The following is a 19,453-nucleotide window of genomic DNA, read 5'->3' on the forward strand; positions in this document are numbered from 1 at the left end:
AATGTTAGGAGGTGGCTCCAGAGAGGAGAGGAGGAATCTTTGTCCCAAGAAGACTTAAAAGGAGTGGCTTGTGAAGTAGCAGGAAAACCAGGGGAGTGTGTATAAAACTAAAGTAAAATGTAAGGGGAAAAATAGAGAAAGAAAAAATAAAGAAAGGAGGAGGGATTGATTTAGTCAAATGCTCCTGACAGATGAAGAAAGATAACTTAAAATTGACCACTGTTTTGACTGTTTTGGTGGAGGAGTTTTGGTGGTATGACGGGTGTGAAAGTCTGATTGAGTGCATTCAAGAGAGAGTGGAATAAGATTTTTTCTGGGCATTTGTACATGGAAGCAAAGAAATTGGGATGGTGGAAGGAAGGAGATAGAAAAATGGGAGAAAAAAATACTTTTAAAGTTGGTGAGAACAATGCTGTATATAAGGAAAAACTCATGGTACTGACAAAAGGAAGTGGACCCTAGGCATGAAAAACAAATTATTGAGATAGATGATGGAGTGAATAAGAAGAATCAGAGGTACTGTTGATAGTTTTTTTTTTTCAGAAGTTCAAATATAATAGAGAAGAGAAAGAGAAAAGTTTGCCTTTCTTTTTTCAAGATTAGAACATAACATGTTTTTCTTTCTTTTTTTTTTTTCTTCTACTGGAATAATCTAGTAGAGGATATTTAACATTAGATTGGAGGGAAGGCATAGCTGAAAGAAATACGTCTTTGAGAAAACAAGAGAAGTTTGAATTCAGAGCGCAACTTTACTATCTTATGTTCTTGGTTTTTTAAAAAAGATATACAATATACTGGTGCTATAATATATTTACATTTTCATTAGGGTTAGGATGTATCCATTGCATTTGGTGTTTCCTGAAATAGACATTGTAAAATCTAGATTATAGGATATTAGAAAATTGGTGGATATTTGGGTAATACTTCATTGAGTTGTTAGATTTCTTTTAGATGAGAAAATACATCTGATTGCATTTGTATGTATCATTAAACATCACTGCCTTATACTCTAAGCCTTTCTTATATGTTTATTCTATAAGCCACAGTTACACAGAATTGAAACCTGAATTAATAATTCCTGGTATATGATGCACTTTCATTATTGGCCCATATGTAGCCTTCTTTTTATACATCTTTTCATCTATTCAATCATTTATTAAAATATAATCAACATACCAGTTAAACCACCAACTAGCACGAAGTGGAGGACTTGAACAACTCTTATTCTGCTATGTGATCTCCTCCATCCTATCTTCCTGTCTTCCCCGTCCAAAAGAACCATGATTTTAAGTCCTTTTAAAATTGTTTCTTAGTTTTCCTTTGAATGTCATTTTAGGTTGACTATGTTTATTTTAAAAGCTTATTTTAAATATTTAATTGTTTTGAACTTGCTATATATAATCTTTTGATGCTTTTAACTTAATTATATATTGCTAAAAATCATCCTTATTGTTGCATATTGCAATAGATCATTCATTTTGACTGCTGTGTGATATTCCCATTGCATAGAAACCAGCTTATTCATCTGCTCTGTTGGCAGTAGGCTTTTTGCTTGTTTCCAAGACTGTGGTGCTGTGAATATCCTGGCCCAAATTTCCTGCTGTAAATGTGCAAGAGTTTCTTTTGCATATATATCAAGAAATGGATTTTCTGGATCTTAGTGTAAGTGGGAGTTGACAAGATAATGCCAAACTATTTTTCATGATGAGTTTACAAAATCAACTCCCATTTACAGTTTACAATGAACATGACATTCAGGATCCAGATACCCTCTTTAACACAAGATATATATATCTTGAAATGGTATTTCTTAAAACGGCATTTTATTATGAAATGATTTGAATTTTTCTGATTCTCACTATGTTTTAACGTGGTTGAATATCTTTTCCAATCTTTATTGGCTACGATAATTTTTTCTGTGAATTACTTGTTTTTATTGTTTGCCCATATTTTATTTTTGTTGTTGTTCATACTTTTCTTATTTATTTGATGGCTGTAATTATTTACAAAGTAGACAAGGATTGATGGATTATATGACATGGGAGGCACTAATCTTTAATGTCTTCTAAGTGAAAGAAACTTCTAGAACTTTATAGTGTTTTCTGCTTTCTCAGTGATATCAATGGATATCTCTTGTCTGTGTTTAGCATTCAGGAAGGCTTGTATTTGTATATTTTGTAAATGACAAGCAAAGAGATTTCTTAATGTATTTCACTTAGGATTCCTTGTTGTATCGCTTCAAGTGTCTTCATTTTTGGAGATATGTCACTAGTATTTTGTAAGATGATGGTGGATGCGTGATGTAGGTGGCTGGAAAATTAGAAATGTTTCCTCAAGTGCACGGCTCGGGAGGCAATATGGAAAATGAGGATGGACTAGTTTCAAGATCAGCAAAACACCCTAGGTTTTCTCATGATGTAGCAGCAAATTAGACATCATTATTGGAGATGAAATTTCAAAAATGATTCCACCCTTTAACCATACCTGTACTGCTAAAGTTAAGTAAACTGGGAAATTATCTGATTCATTGTTAATTGCCCTCCCCCTTCCCCAGCAAGTTAGACTCATTAATTAGATGGGAATATTTCCCTGAATTTGATCTTGCTGGTCTTGGCTCTTTCTTTCCCAAAAACTGTTGAATCATCTTGTTTACCTTACAGACTGTCAACCATTAGGATTAAAAAATATATTCCTACTACCAACAAAGTAGAATTTTAAAATAAAAGATGTCTTTAATGCTGCACAAATGCATATCAAATTATGGGAAGAAATCCTTCTAAGCTCAAAATTCTCTGGTTTCCATGTAATTATACTCTGAGTAAGGTTGATTTGAAAATCCTAAACTGTCGTATTAGAGGAAGTGTCTCTATGAATTATTCTTAATTACATAGTGACCATTATTCACTGACAACTGATTTATCAGAAGCCTATTACATTTAAAACCTGTGATTGGTCCTGCCAGAGGATACAAATACAAATAAGACACAGTTTCTTAAAATCTGAAATATTTTTAGTTTAACTGCTGTGGAAAGTAATTCTGTTAATTTTTCCTTTTGATGGGTTTTTAAATCACTACTGGGATGATATTAGGAACATGATGAAACACAGTTATTCAACACCTAATATGTGCAAGGAATTGTGCTAGTTTGGGACTTCAGAAAGGATTAAGATTTTGCCTTTGCTGTTACAGATAGAAAGACCCAAGCAGTATGCTGTAATAAGAATAATAGTTAAGGCGTGAAAAACACTGTGAGAAAATACTTCACAAACTAATGAACAAAGCAGGAAATGTAGGTATAGCATGTTATATTCTAGATATGAAATTCCACATTTGCTTAGGTAATTAATGATTTATTATTGGTGATGTAGTATAGTAAAGCTAGCACATGCTTTGGAGATCAATACAAGGGGGTTAGAATTCTGGCTCTGGCATACATTATTTAATCTCTGTGAACTCAGTTTCCAGATCCATAACATTCTCATGAGGATAGTGCCTTTGGAGGGTGTCGTGAGGATTACATGAAATAGTATATGGGAAGAACCTAATAGCCTACCTGGCACATAATTCATCTTCAATACATAGTAATTATTGTATCTTTGCTTACTGTTCTTTGGAAAATACCCACACTCTGTGAGCATACCAGCCCCTCGATCTGTCCAGTCTTCATCCCCACTGCCACATCCCTAGTCCAAGCTGTTATCACCAACTCTCAACTTGACCAATATGGCAGCCTCTTAGAAGAGCACTTCTTCTACTTTTGCTTCTCTGTAATGTATTGTCAATACCATTGTCAGAATAATTTTGTAAAAAATAGAATCTAATCATATAAACTCCCTTACTTCAAACCCTCAGTGGCCTCCCAATGACTATGGGATACGAATCAAACTTCTTACCACAACCTATAAGTAAAGACAGAGAAAGACTGAATATCAGAAGAAGAAAGCTCCAGAAAAGAACATAGGAAAAATGATTAAATTTTGGGTTCTCTAAGGCTGCCATAACAAAGTACCACAGACTGGGTGGCTTAAACAACAGGAAATTAATTTTTCACAGTTCTGGAGATACCAAAGTGTAGGCAAAATTGGTTTCTTCTAAGTCCTCTCTCCTTGGCTTATAGATGGCCATCTTCTCTCCATGATCACATTGTCTCTGCTATGTGTGTATGCGTGTCTGTGTCCTAATCTACACTTCTGATATGGTCACAGTGATATTGGATTAGGGGCTGCCCTAGTGACCTCATTTTAACTTAAGTGTCTCTTTAAAAATTCTGTCTCCAAATACGGTCACATTCTGAGGTACCAAGAATTAGGACTTCATCATAGGAATTTGGAGGGAATACAATTTAGCTCATAACAACACTCTATGTAGCTCCCCATCTTTTACTGATATATTTACAACTTAATTTCCTTGTAGTTTTAACTACAGTCACCATAGCATATATTATAAGTATGTTGCTTAAAAGATGTCACTTTTTAGAATATGAGTTCAGGGGTAGGTGTTCTATCCACTGTACCCTGGTTTTTATTCTATCGTTGTGGCTTTTATTTCCCATCATTCTGTCCCTCCCTTGCTTTGCTTCAGCCCCACTGGCCTCCTTTCTAGTCCTTGAATATACTCAGCCCTTCTCTGGTCTTTGATCTTGTCCTCTTGCAGTTCTTTCTGCCTGGAATCCAATTTCCCGAGCTCTTTCAATGGCTCATGCTCATTCTCCAAGTTTGGTTTAAAAGTCACTGCTTTGAAGAAGCAGCTGTGACTGCAATCAGGAATGACCCTCCCAGTCTCTCACTCTCTTACCATCCTGTATTTTTCCTCTTAGAAATGATAGCATTCTGTCATTTAGTTTATCTTTTTACTACCGTATTCATACTCTGACTGCCCCAATGGCACCTTAGCTCTTTGAGGCAGGGAATTCCTGAGTCTTGTTTACCAATGTAGCATCAGAGCCTAGCAGGGAACCCAATACACAACAGGCACTCATTCAATAAACACTAATTGAATGAATGTCTGAAGGAAATCCCTTTACCAATCAAATGTTTTGAGGATCTCACTCAGTCTCAAAGATCCATAGGGCCATACAAGGCAAATACTGAAGAATGAATGTCACAAATACTTAGGTTATAATTTTGAACATAAAACATTCAAGAATCATTGAGAAAATAGCATGTCATGCAAGAATTGGAAAATGTTCGTTATTGACATGGAATCATTGTAACTATAGAACTATAAGAATTAGCATACACCCACACACTTTAAAATAAATGTATAAAGAAAAATATCATTGGCCTAATTCTTTTCTCTCCTAGACTCCTCACTCCCCTGAAATACCTATGATATTAACATTTTATAGCACATGGTGTTGTAAATACTATCCTAGAAAACAGATGAACACTGTAAAATAGAGTAAAGTGAACAGCCCCAGCTAGGAACTTGTTAGAAATGCAAATTGTGAGGCCGCACCTTATGCCTAGTACTAAATCAGCATATCAGGTGTGGAGTTCAACAATCTGTGTTTTAACAGATATATCAGAACCACTTCCCTAAACTGATCATCAAAGTAACTTTTGATTTCTCAAGAATCTTGTCAAATAGTCTAGTTGTCAGGACATAACCAACCTTAATTATTCGAGTAACTTATCACCACTTGCTCTGACTTGCAATGATATAGTGTTTCTGCTTTTTAATACTCCAGCAATTGTCCTTAAGAAACTAACACAGTGATCTGTTTCACTGTTGAACCTATTTGAGTGAAATTGCTATCTTCTAGGGTTCAGCACACATTACCTGCTTCCTGGATTACCTAGCTATTCCTGGAACAATTTGACATTAATGAGCTTATTACTATCATGTTTTGCTGTTGTTGTCTCCAATTTTTCATTCAAATAAAAATTTAATTAACTTTTCTGCTTTCCATAGATACAGTCTTGAAAACATTAAATCTCATGATAGATAAGCCTGATTCAGACTTTTTCTCTTACCATACTGCCTAAGGCTCTATTTTTCTTAGGATACTTATTCAATAAAGAATTTTCTCATTCTCCCTCGAGCTATCTTTCTTTGTGTGGATCAATCTTCATTCTTTAGAAGAAGAAATATTCAGATTCATTTTTATGAAGATAACTTTAGAACTAAGGCATTAAGTGATACCAATTTCTCTCTGCCTTTTTTTGTTTTTTGGCATAAATCCCATTTCCCAAGCAAGAATCCAAGTGAGAGATTATTTCATCTTTATAGCAGATGTCATTCTTCCCAGTTATGGAATATCTAGCCTCTGGCTATACGGTACTATAAACCATTGTTTAAGGAAGTTATGTTCAAGGGGCAACAATTTTTATATTTTTGTTTGTATTAGAATGCTATATTATGCATAATAATGACTACTGTCATTATTGAGCACATTATGTTCTAGAGACTGGGACAAATGATTTGCAAGTATTATCTCAATTAATACTCATTAATATCTTTACCTATGAGGATATGCGACTTGAAGATGATATTACTATAAGATGTTAGAACTAAATTTGAACTCCAAACTTTCTGATTTTAAGCTTCATGCTAAACTCAGATTGTGTTAAACCCCGATTGTGTTCCCTTGTCTAAAATCTGTGTCAGCCATATTGTCATTATGCTCCCACATTTCTCTTCTGCCAAAACACCAATGTGCTTCTTTACGAACCAGTCTTATTTAGATACAAGAAAGAGTCTCAGTAGTGGCCACTGTCAGAAGCAAAGGGAACCTCACATGGAATGAGTACTTTCATGAGAGAGTCGTTTTGCTGAGCATCTTATTTCAGCAATTTCATTTGATCGCTATCAAAATCTTGCCTGATGGTTGTGGTGGCTACTACTGAGGAGTTAAATAACTTGCACAAGATTGCACAGCTAGTAGGTGGCAGATTGTAAGTATCTGTTACTTGTAAGAAAGTTTGTCTTTGATCCCAATCAGCAGTGGATGGTGTGCTTGTTGATAAAGGTGACATGAATCATTTTTAAAATTATTTACTAGTATCCTCAGCTCTCCAAGGATACATTCCTTACAGCTGTTATGGTTTTTCTCTTCTTTGCTCCTGTGGCCACATTTCCCCTTTTTAACAGCTCACTTCTTTATAGAGGCCAATCAGATGATGGACTATAAAATATCACAAAGGTTAAAAGCTTTTGTGTCTCTGCATTGCCTGTTGTAACAGTGCCCAGGGGTGATGTATCTTTGAAGAAACAAGGTTCCTGGTAAGTAATTGGGGTTTCTTTTTGCCTGTAAGTGAACACTGCTTTCTGGTTTTGTTGCGCTTTGGTCTACATTTGTTTTGTAGAGATTCATTATCTCACTGAAAATGTAAGATGCTTGTAAAAACATGATATATCATACCTGTATTTACTCTGTAATTATCTAACCTTCCCAGCCTGTAAAATTGGTAATTATTTTTTCACACTTATTTACTTCATACCCGTTAGGTCCTGTTACAGAAGTGAAAACTGACATATATGTCACCAGCTTTGGACCTGTTTCTGATGTTGAAATGGTAGGTATTTTCAAAGTTTAATGTACCTTTTGAGACTTGAAGAAAACATGTAGAAAAAAAGCAATTAATATTTATTTCGTTGTCAATCACACAAAGCCAGAAACCCAAAGAATCCCTAATTAAACTTAAGAATGTATAAAGAGTAAGACATTGAATCTCCTTCAATTTGCATTTCAGTTGTAACATTTGAGTACTTGTTGATTTAGGGTCATTCTAAACAAAGAGAAGAACTTTCCTATTACTGGTTCCTATAGCACAACCTAGGGTGTAGCTTTTTTGCTTTTGTTTTTACTTTTCTTTTCTTTCTTTCTTTTTTTTTTTGAGATGAAGTTTCGCTCTTGTTGCCCAGGCTGGAGTACACTGGCGGAATCCTTGCTCACTGCAACCTCCACCTCCCAGGTTCAAGTGATTCTCTTGCCTCAACCTCCCAAGTAGCTGGGAATGCAGGCGTGCACCACCACGCCTGGCTAATTTTGTGTTTTTAGTAGAGATAGGGTGTCTCCATGTTGGTCAGGCTGGTCTTGAACTCCTGACCTCAGGTGATCCTCTCACCTTAGTCTCCCAAAGTGCTTGGGATTGGACGCATGAGCCACAGCGCCCGGCTGTTTTTTCTTTAGGAAACTATTGAGGAAGAGAAAATTAGAGGTGATAATTACTTTCAGTATGAACTAGTTGTATACACTATTTTGTAGTTTTCATTATATTTAGTATTTCATGTTTATCTAATTGCTTTCTGCCCATCCCAGCCCTTCTGCCTCCTTCTCACTCATGTTTAAGAGCTTAGAATACCAAGCACTGGTCAGGAAGAATTCATCCATACAGTTGTGCTATCTTATATTAAATATATTTAGTTTGCATGACAAAAAACTTACTTTAGTTTATTCATTGATCTAAAGCTCCTAGTAATTTGAAACCCTTGAGTTATTTGACTCATTTTAATAAACTTTGTGAAAATAAAATATATCTTACACATATTACTTTGTCTTTAAAATGCCTACAATTACATGATTAATTGTGCATGATATTTTTTACACATTAACTGATTTTTGCTATCTGGTCTAAAGTAAAACACAATTGTAACTACCTGGTACTGGCAGTTTTCTTAAATTATAGCAAATTTATTATTAAATTATTAGTACATGTGGTAATTTATTTATCTTATGAATGTAGAAGATGAAGGCATCAAGATGGATAAAAGGTACTCTAATTGCTGAGAATCTTTTTGTTCCATTGATTCAAGATCATTCCTGCTCCTATAAATTTTATTTGGAATGGTCTTTTTTTTATGAGCATGAAGGAGGACAGAATTTAATGCATTATTTTCGCATACTTATGTGTAGTCATTTGCAACTTAAATATGTTCCAAACTAATTGTCCTAGGAATACACAATGGATGTGTTCTTCAGACAGACATGGATTGACAAAAGACTAAAATATGATGGCCCCATTGAAATTTTGAGATTGAACAATATGATGGTAACGAAAGTGTGGACCCCTGATACTTTCTTCAGGAATGGAAAGAAATCTGTCTCACATAATATGACAGCTCCAAATAAGCTTTTTAGAATTATGAGAAATGGTACTATTTTATACACAATGAGGTAATCTTTTTTCTTACTTCTTCCCTTCCTTTTTTATTCTTTTCTTTCCTTCCTTCCTTCCTTCCTCCCCACCTCCCTCCCTCCCTCCCTCCCCCCCTCTCCCCCTCCCTCCCTCCGTCCCTCCCCCCTTCCTCCCCACCTCCCCGCCTCCCTCCCTTCCTCCCCCCTCCCTCCCTTCCTCCCCCCTCCCTCCCTTCCTCCCCCCCTCCCTCCCCTTCCTCCCCCCCCTCCCTCCCTTCCTCCCCGCCTCCCTTCCTCCCTCCCTTCCTCCCTCCCTTCCTTTCTTTTCTTCCCTCCCTTCCTTTCTTTTCTTCCCTCCCTTCTTCCTTCCTCCTTCCCTCCCTTCCTTCCTATTTTAGAATCTGAAGTCATAATTACTTTTTAAAAGGGATGATTTTATTTAATTGCATTTTTCATCATAGGCTCACCATAAGTGCGGAGTGTCCCATGAGATTGGTGGATTTTCCCATGGATGGTCATGCATGCCCTTTGAAATTCGGGAGTTGTAAGTCACAATAAAAATTTTGCTAGAATTTATGATTACCTCATGCAAGCTAATATTTACATATGTATTTTATTTTTCATAATCTAACGTTTAAGTCATGGTCCATAACAAAAACTGTCTGGTTTTATTTCTGGAGATTTCATTAACTAATATTTTATAATAAAGAAATACAAACAACCTCCTTTCCCCACAACAAACAAAAACCTATTTATACAGATAATCTAAGTACTCTTAGTCACAATTGGCTGGTGATCAGTGGTGAAATTTAGGGACCTCTGAACTCTACATGTTGGTAGTGTTACACAGAAAGTACAAATTATATAGATAATTATATATATAATTGATATAATTATAACATGTATCACTTCAGATAGATAGATAGATAGATACATAGATAGATATATAGATATTCTATTGTAAGCAGAGTCCTTCATAGCAAACTTGGAAGAAGTCCATAAAAGGTTCAGAGCTTCCTGACACAGTATAGGTTAAAATGACAGAAGCAGCACTGTTAGCATAACAGTGACTGAAGCATGGCAAAAGCATGGTAGGGGTGTGGTCTGAGATAATATAATGCCTTATACGCCACATTAAGGAGTTTGGATTCTATCTAAAAGCTATGGGAAGCCTGTGGAAGGTTTGATGAAACAGTGTAGCTTTCTTGGACATTTTACAGTTCCACTTGCGATTTTTTTTTTTTTTTTTTTTTTTTTTGGAGAATGGGTGGTAGAGAGGCTGGAGTGGAAGCAGCAGAGAAGAAATGGAGGCTGTTGTTTTAGTACAAGCAAAGATGGCAGTGGCTTAGACTAGGATGGTACTAGAGGAGAAAGTGTGAAATGGATATGTTTGGGAAATTTTGTAGAAATGAAGGCAACAGGATGAGATGAATGGATAGAAAATAATATGAGATTCCTTCCCTTAAGCTCGCTTCTCTGAGATGGCAGCAAAATGTGATTGCCTTTTCTAAGGTCTGCCTCACATTTTCAATTCAATCAGAATCTACCAAAAATAGATGCTGGCTTTTACTATTGCTTCAGATTCTTAGTCGCACTGATTGTGAAACTGTTGCCTGCTGTTATCATTGCTCATTGCTTAACTTAATGAGAATCGGCAGTCACTATTCTTTTTATAACCCCTAGTAATCACAATATTCAGTGGGCTAACTTGAAGCCAGAGAGAGTAATATGTTTTCTTACCAATAATTTAATGAGAGAAGATAAAGGCAGAAAAATACATAGACAGGGTGGTCTCATTGGGGCCAGAATTAAAATCGATTTGTGCTGTAATCATTCAAATTTTACCCAAATTAGTTCTCATGTAGAGGAAGTCCTTTTCACTCCCCGCATCATCCCAACCTCTAGTTCTCAGAAAAAGCTCTCTTCAGAAGGACTTGAACATAGTTCGTGTTCAATCAGGGTTTGTATAAAATAAAGAAATTGTACATTGGAAGCTGATGTTTTTGGATTGGGAATTAAAAAGAGAGGCACGCCATACTCAGCAAGTGAGGATTTTTAATTACTCTGGAAAGAGGAAAAAAAAAACACTATTTAAAACCCCCATGCTTACAATTCAGAGGAATTAGAAAAACCAGGAAAGAAAAAGGTTATTCTAGCAAGGTAGGGTAGCCAAAGGAAGGATACTTAATTTGCAATATCATAGACAAGAACATAGTATACAGAGGCTGTGACAGTTTACTGAAGTGTGAATATATTTCTGGAAATAAATGCTGACACATAATATAACTGAATGATGCTAAAATGACAACACAAGCCTCATGGTTTGTTTCTTAAGGTGCTCTTAAGTGTCAACTCCTTTCATAGAATTAAATGATTCCATTGAGGACCTACTATGCTATAGCCATTTTAGGGTAGTTTGGAGGGAGGTTGGCACACAATTCATTTTGGTTCTTTTGAACTTACCTGTGTGTGAGCCAAGCTGTCTGTTATGGGTAGATGGTAAGCAAGCAGCTGTTCTCCATTTGCACAGAGTGCCAAATAATAGAAAATGGGCTTAAATTGCCACTGGGAGAGATCTGTTGAAGACGGAAGGGGGAAATGTCCTGATTGTAAGAAATTAAAGGCAGTAGAATTGGTTGTGTAATTATATTCCCTGGACAGCTTTACAAACAACATAGCCAGTTGTCACTGTACAAGGGTCCCCAAACACAGTGGATATTGCTCAGAGGCAGAGTTTGGAACAGGTGACCCCAGGGGAGCTCTCCTAACAGTAGGATTTGTTTGGTTTTCTTATTGTATTATTACAGGCAGCATATAGTACATTTCTAAATAGCAGAACTGTGTTAGGATGGTATTGATCAAGCCCTGGAAGTGAGTTAGAAGTACGGTTTTGGGAGTTTAATACATCTGCTTTTGAACTGTTTATCCTACTGGCATGGACAAACATCCAAGTGTATTCATGCATATGTAGCATTTTAGATGCTTCAGTTTTAATATCTTCTCCTCCATTATTTGGCATAAAAAATAAATACTGTTGAGTTGCAAGGATATTTACTTAATCTCTAGTTTTCTAAATCTTAAACATATTTGACTAACTTGTAGTGAACTAAATTATAGTGACTAAATTATAGTGAACTTTGTTTTCATTTATTCCATCTTTCTTGAACAAGCACTGTTTTTAAGTGTTGACGACTGATGTGGATGAAAAAGGAGCATTGACTCTAATCACATTCTGTGCTCTCTTTTAGATGCCTATCCAAAGAGTGAGATGATCTATACCTGGACAAAAGGTCCTGAGAAATCAGTTGAAGTGCCGAAGGAGTCTTCCAGCTTAGTTCAATATGATTTGATTGGGCAAACCGTATCAAGTGAAACCATCAAATCAATTACGGGTGAGACGTGTAATGATTAAAGCCGATATGCTACTTGCTGTTAGCAATAGAGTTTTCTCCTGACTTTTTCATTGAAATAGTTAATTTTTTCAGGAGAACAACAAACATTTTCCAGAAATAGAGTTGATGCATGAGTTATAGCTCATAATTTATTTATATTTATAATCTTACTTTAGTTTAAAATAAATTCTGATTTAGTAAGATGCTAAAAGTGAGTTGTTTTTCTTATTCAGAAATGAAAGCCAGCAATCAAATATGTTAAAATTATTTTCACAAAATTATGTGGTAGGAAGTCTGATCTTGTTTTTTGTCTTTGCTTTGTTTCTGGTTTTGGTTTTTGATGATTTTTGTGGGGCTTTCCAAAAATTTTCTTTTATCTTGCCCAATTTTATGGTGCCACCTTCTCTCATTTTCTGAAAGTAAACAAAAATCTAAAACTTAATTACAGAGTATACTATGAGTACACATTAAAGTTATCACATGAGTGGGGAGATGTTTATTATTTATGATTCTTGGTCTCTCTTTTCTTTTGGAATGTGAATAGAAAGAATTATAGAATTTAGTTTTTAATCATATTTAGTGGAAAAATTAGCTGATTGTTGCTTGTTCTAAGACTGTTCCTTACATACACATATCACCAGAAAAAATATTTTTTATGATAGTTATCTTAGTTTGGGCCATTGTAACAAAACAACACAAATAGGGTGGTTCATAAACAACAGAAATTTACTTCTCACAGTTCAGGAGTCTGACAAGTCTAAGATGAGGTGCTGTCAGATTCAGTGTTCAATGAGGACCCATTTCTTTGTTCACAGAATAGTACCTTCTATGAATAAGTCCTCACATGGGGACCCCAAAGGTGTAGGGAGTGGGTGCTCACACTGGGGCCTCTTTTATAAAGGCACTAATTCTATTCATAAAGGCTCCACCATCATGGTTTAAACACCCCAAAGCCAACCTCCTATTATTACATTGGCTATTATGTTTCAACATCTGAACTTTGAGGACCACAAACATTTAGACCATAGCAATAGTTAAACTTTATTCAGCAATTACCATCTAACGGGCACCCTTCTAAATTATTTCCATGTATTTTTTCTCATAACCATCCCATGAAGTGGATACTACTGTAACATTTATTTTATACATGAGAAGTTTAAGTACAATGTATTTGCCTAAGTCATACAGCTAATAACTGGCAAAACCCAAATTCAAATCGAAGTGTTATGACTTCTGAGTTTGTGTTCTTAAAAGGTGTTGGCCGGGCGCGGTGGCTCACGCTTGTAATCCCAGCACTTTGGGAGGCCGAGGCGAGCGGATCACGAGGTCAGGAGATCGAGACCACGGTGAAACCCCGTCTCTACTAAAAATACAAAAAATTAGCCGGGCGTGGTGGCAGGCGCCTGTAGTCCCAGCTACTCGGAGAGGCTGAGGCAGGAGAATGGCGTGAACCCGGGAGGCGGAGCTTGCAGTGAGCCGAGATCGCGCCACTGCACTCCAGCCTGGGCGACAGAGCCAGACTCCGTCTCAAACTAAAAAAAAAAAAAGGTGTTGACTGCGAGATAAAATGCTAAGATTGCATTAGTAGAAAATGGGTAGTTTTAAGATCTGGAGCAAAGATGTGAGGTAACAAAGTTTTTTGTTTTTGTTTCTGTTTTAAGAAAAAATGGATAAAGCAGTGTTGTGAAGGGATGATGAATCTAAAATAGTCAAACTCAGGGGCAGCGAGAGGAATGGTGGTAGTCAGGGGCCTCCGGGAGGAGGAAACAGGGAGGTATTAGTCAAAGGGCATAGTATTTCTGTTATATAAGGTGAATAAATCCTAGATATCCACCGTATAGCAGAGTGCATATAGTATTGTCTACTTAGAAATTTGCTGAGAGAATAGATCTCAAATGTTCTTATCACAGAAGATAATAAATAAGAAGGAGGGAACTTTGGGGGGTAATGTATATATTTGTGGCATAGATTGTGGTGATAGATTAATGAGTGTATACTTATCTCCAAACTCATCAAGTTGTATACACTAAATATGTACAATTTTTTGTATGTCAATCATACCTCAAAAATTGGTTAAAAATTAAACATAAATAAGATAAAATGGGAATTTATTATGGATAAATAAAATTAATACATAAGCCTTTGTTTTAAAAAAGGAATTTAGCCCACTGTCTCTTCTATTAAAACTGCTTTGTATAAGTCACACACTGTCTTTGTCATAAAATCAATGGCACTGCTCTTCTCTCCTAAATTTCCATGACTTTTATCTTTATGACACCTGTCATGACTGTTATCATTTTGAGGAAACCTTCTTCACATCAATTATGAAACAATACAGTAGCTTTCTAACAGGGCACTTTGCGTCTCATCTGTCCAGGAAAATCTATTTTTGGAAGGGCATTTATTTTCCAGTCTGCAAGTGGGATTTAGAACACATCGTAGCATGTGAGGTTTCCAAATGCTGTCCTCACGGTTTGTGAATAAGGCCACTGCTTCCTAGGTAACTTTCTTCACATATTCTTTTCAGATGTAACAGTAAAAACACTTATCAACAGCTACCAGAAATCTTATGGTTTATTATACTTATTAGTTTTTCAGGTTTTCGTCTAAATGCCAGTAAAACATGCTTGAACTCAGGGGTGTTATATATGCCTGTATGTTATACACGTCTATATTTTTCTTCATATAAAGAACATTTAGAAATTCACCTCTTTCCTGAAACTATGGTAGCCTCTCTCTAAGCTTGTGACTGTGTATGAAATCTATATATGAATGAAATTTATATATATTTATATATAAATACGATATGTATATTTATTCCTTTCTAAAATTAAACTTTATATTTTCATAAATGTGTGTGTATGTGTCAGTGTCTGTGTATGTGTAACTGTGTGCATTTCTATTTTTTTCTAGTGGTTTTTCATAGAAGTTAGGTCTAAATGCTGTTTCTAAAAAACGCTGAAAATGAAAGCTAATTGCCTTAGCAATATTAGACTATCAAAATAGAAAGCGCTACAGAAAATTTTTAAAAGTTTTAGCGCAATTTGTTAAATTGCTTAATCATTACACGGAACAAAGTGTTTTTCTGTATAATAACGTTCGATATCATTCTCTCACTCGTTAAGAAACTACATACTTATTGATGTTTGTGTAGCTATGCACAAAAGAGAATTTCTTTCCTTAGAATCCTGTTTGTTAGTCTGAAATATGTTTATGAAGCCATTGACTAATTGCCTGCAGAACCGATAACACATTTTCCTCCTGTTTTCTTGGCAGGTGAATATATTGTTATGACAGTTTACTTCCACCTCAGACGGAAGATGGGTTATTTTATGATTCAGACCTATATTCCATGCATCATGACAGTGATTCTTTCTCAAGTTTCATTCTGGATAAATAAAGAATCAGTTCCAGCTAGGACTGTATTTGGTAATTGCAATTCATTTCTTGGGTGTTTTTGTTCACATTGCATTTTATTCATGATTCGTGGGATATTTCTAAGAAAATCTTAAACTCTAATACATCAGGCTATCCTGAATAAGGAATCACATGGCTTTCATTTTTATCTAGCCAGTACAAAGTAATAAAGCTTGGGGAGATTCAGGCATCCTTCCTTTCCTCTGGGGCTATGCATCAGATTTCCCTTGTTGAGAACCAGACAGGCATAGACCAACTGTGAATCTGGACATAATCTCACTTTCAGTGATATTCTTGGGCTCCTAGTATAATGCTGTGTAATTGAATTAAAATTATATCTCCATGTTAAAATGAAATGCACTGGCAGCTTAACATAAAACAAATAAAAGTCATGGCTGAATGAATATGAAAGCCTTAGAATAATTTAGCTTTTAATGAAGAGGAACAAAATGCAAATGGTTTAAATGCATTGAATTGGAAGGTATTATGTGCTTAGTTTATAAGCTCATCTATTTACATACTTCTTTTTTCTAAACATTGTTTTTTCTTTTTGTTTTTATAGTGGCTTCATATATACTGTATAGTATTCTGAACCATATGAAGTTCAGAGCATATGAGTTTACAATTTTTATAAGTTAATATGTTCTACATGTCAGTTATGCTTTTAAATAGTAAAATTTGTTATAATTATATTTATTTTAGTTAATGTCTTTATTATTTCTCTGTTCATTGTGAGTAACAAAAGCATTCAGTAGTAGAATAAGAAGGAAAATGATCAGAATTGCTATGGAATGGTGGTGTATTCCTCACAAGAGTGCCAATTCCTCTTTGATTTTCTACCTAGTAGGATCACAGCCATGGTATAATATCCATTATCACACAATCGCTGAAGAGATGCTGGTGCGAAGGAACTAAATGGAATGGGAACTTTTCATCCCACCTCCCCATCCTTTTGGAGAACTGTTGATTAGGATGTCTTAGTGTCCTCAATGGATCTGAAATACTCTAAAGACAACTATCCTCCCTTTAATCTTAGATTTCTCTAAGAAGGTGTTGGAGTATGAGGATGCATTAAAAAAATAGAAAAAAAAAGTATTGGAAGTATACTGGAGAAACTCATATGGGGAAGCAATGGTGGAAGGAGGGTGTGATCTTAGGAAGGCAGTGAGGAGGTATAATGGTACCTTAAAGAGTTATAAGGGTTCCATTAAAGAATAACTGCACAACTCAAAGTGTTGAATAAATTTTAGCTCTTAAATATAAGTTTGAAAACACAAGAGAGAAAAAAACAAATCTAAGCTGTGGGTGTCAGCAAGTCTAGGTTTAAACCCAAATCTGCCACTTATTTTCTCCATTCGTAAAATTATGACAATCCATCTCACCCTCATAGACTAGTGAGGATTTAAAAAGTTATGTACAGTTCTCACTATAGGGTATCTGGACCACTTAGTTCGTATTAATTAATTTCTCCAATACTTCTCTTATCTAAGGAAGATAGATCTTGTTCTGACTTAGTTTCCTTGACTTTTAAGGGTTTTAAAGAAAGCACAACTTTCTAGTGTGTATTGGATGCTCTGCTAAGTTCTTGATGTTCATTATCTCATTTAACACTCAAGCTAATTTTGTGTTTTTACACATCATCTTTCGAAGCACTCTGACTAGGCAAGAAGTATCTACTGAGGCTGAGCATCCAAAGTCTCTTAACTTTTTTCTTGTACAAAAAATACAAATATTTCAGGAGCTACCCTCACTAAAAATTTAAAAGAAAACCCAGAAGTTTCTATTATATTTTACGAATAAAAAAACTCTTGTATACATTTTTTTAAATGATCCTAAAAAGTGTGCAGAACAGCAATTAATGATCCATCATAGGTGCCTGTAATCAAGAGGTGGTAGTGTCATAAATACAGAATGTGGAGGCAGAAAGCCTACTTTCTAACCCAGGGACTATCACTTATTGCTGTGGACCCTCAATAAGTTACCTTTGCCTGATTCCTCATGTGTTAAAACAGGATGAATGATTGCATTTACCTCATAGGACTCCTGTAAGGATTAAATGAGTTGATTTAGAAAAGCACTTGAAATAATGCCTCATGCACAGTAAATATGATTTAAGTGTTATTTATTAGTATGGCATTCCATGCTGCTATCTACTTCATTTGAGAGTCATTACTTGATACGTTAATGTGACTGTCTGCCATATATTATTATTATTGTGATGACTTAATAACCTTTTATTTATTTCTTGATTGATTACAACATGACAGCTACTGTTCATCTCACTTGTCCCCAAATAATAGAAATTTCCAGTGGTGTGGTGAAGGCTAGTATTGATTACAGCTGTACTCACCCAACATTTCCTATCCAAATAAGATGTTTTAAGAAAATGAAGTAGCAGGACATAAGGATATTAGTATTACTAGTACCAATGATAGGCAGATTTGCCAAATATTGTTAACCTTAATAATTACTCAGCAAGGTAGTCATTATTTTTATAGATAAGGAAAATGACTCAAACATATTAAGAAACTTGTATAAAATCAAATCGTAATTGGTGGACCCAAGACAATTTCTGTCTAACTTTGACAACTCAGTCATCCTGTCTTCACAGGAGGTGTGGGGATGTGGGGGCTTGTGGAGAATTCCAGAGCTTCTGAGTGAGATTATATGGATATGTGCTAAAGATTCTTTGTGGGTGTTTTTTTTTTCATTTGAAATTTACCCATCTCTTGTGCCCATGAGCCAAGATATTGTTTTCAGTTGAGCAGACAGATTATGTCTGTAATTAAGTCTTCAAAGACCTAAGATGTGTCAGATTGATAATTATTAGACGATCATTGAGGGCCTATGAAGGTACTTTCTTAGGAAAGTTAAGTTTTAAGTATTTAGGAGGAAATTAGCAATCTATTTTCATATGAGATTTAGGTAAATATTAATTCCGGGCAAATTTTTTTCTTTCCTAACTCTTATTTCCCTTTTCACTAATAAGAAGATAATTTGTTGGGTCAGAGACATCATTAGAGACTGTGTAAAAACAAAGCAAAAAAATCAGTGTAATAAAAGGAGCAGAGTGTCCTAAAAATCTCTCCAAAGGCCTCCTATCTCCAAAGCTGTATGCCTCTAAGTTTTCTAATTATTCCAGTATAGTAAAACATTAAACACAAGTAAATGCCAGCTGGCATATCTTAATCATTGCTATTTCATTTTCTAGGAGTGGCCAGCCAAAAATTCACTCTTATGTACAGTCGTACAGTCTTTGCCTACTCTTACACATCCTCACTCAGCTTGTGGGCCAGCCAATATGGTGCATATTCAGCATGCTAAATGCAGGGAATGGCATCAATAATTGGATATATTTTAAAAAATATGGCTTTTAAATGTGTTCAGGGTAGATGCCGGCTAAGCCACACACGACAGATGAATTGTCTTCCTGGATGCAGAGGAAGCATGGATTCTTATTCTGAAGAGTTGGTTTCTGTTTGCTATTCCACTGGTTTTCATTTAATCAAATGTTCCACCTAAACCAGTATAATCCACATCACCACTTAACTCATGAACCTGGTG

General features: G+C 35.5%; 1 protein-coding gene across 1 annotated transcript in view; it reads left to right on the forward strand.

Moving 5' to 3' along the window:
• GABRA4 (gamma-aminobutyric acid type A receptor alpha4 subunit) overlaps positions 1-19,453 on the forward strand; it is a 79,259-nt gene that overhangs the window by 7,866 nt on the left and 51,940 nt on the right. Inside the window, exons 3-7 of the mRNA XM_030800923.1 lie at positions 7,451-7,518; positions 8,899-9,119; positions 9,542-9,624; positions 12,329-12,472; positions 15,749-15,901. Coding sequence (XP_030656783.1) covers positions 7,451-7,518; positions 8,899-9,119; positions 9,542-9,624; positions 12,329-12,472; positions 15,749-15,901 — 669 coding nt within the window. The remainder of the gene's footprint in view (positions 1-7,450; positions 7,519-8,898; positions 9,120-9,541; positions 9,625-12,328; positions 12,473-15,748; positions 15,902-19,453) is intronic.

Source organism: Nomascus leucogenys, chromosome 20, assembly GCF_006542625.1.
Source record: "Nomascus leucogenys isolate Asia chromosome 20, Asia_NLE_v1, whole genome shotgun sequence".
NCBI lineage: Eukaryota > Metazoa > Chordata > Mammalia > Primates > Hylobatidae > Nomascus > Nomascus leucogenys.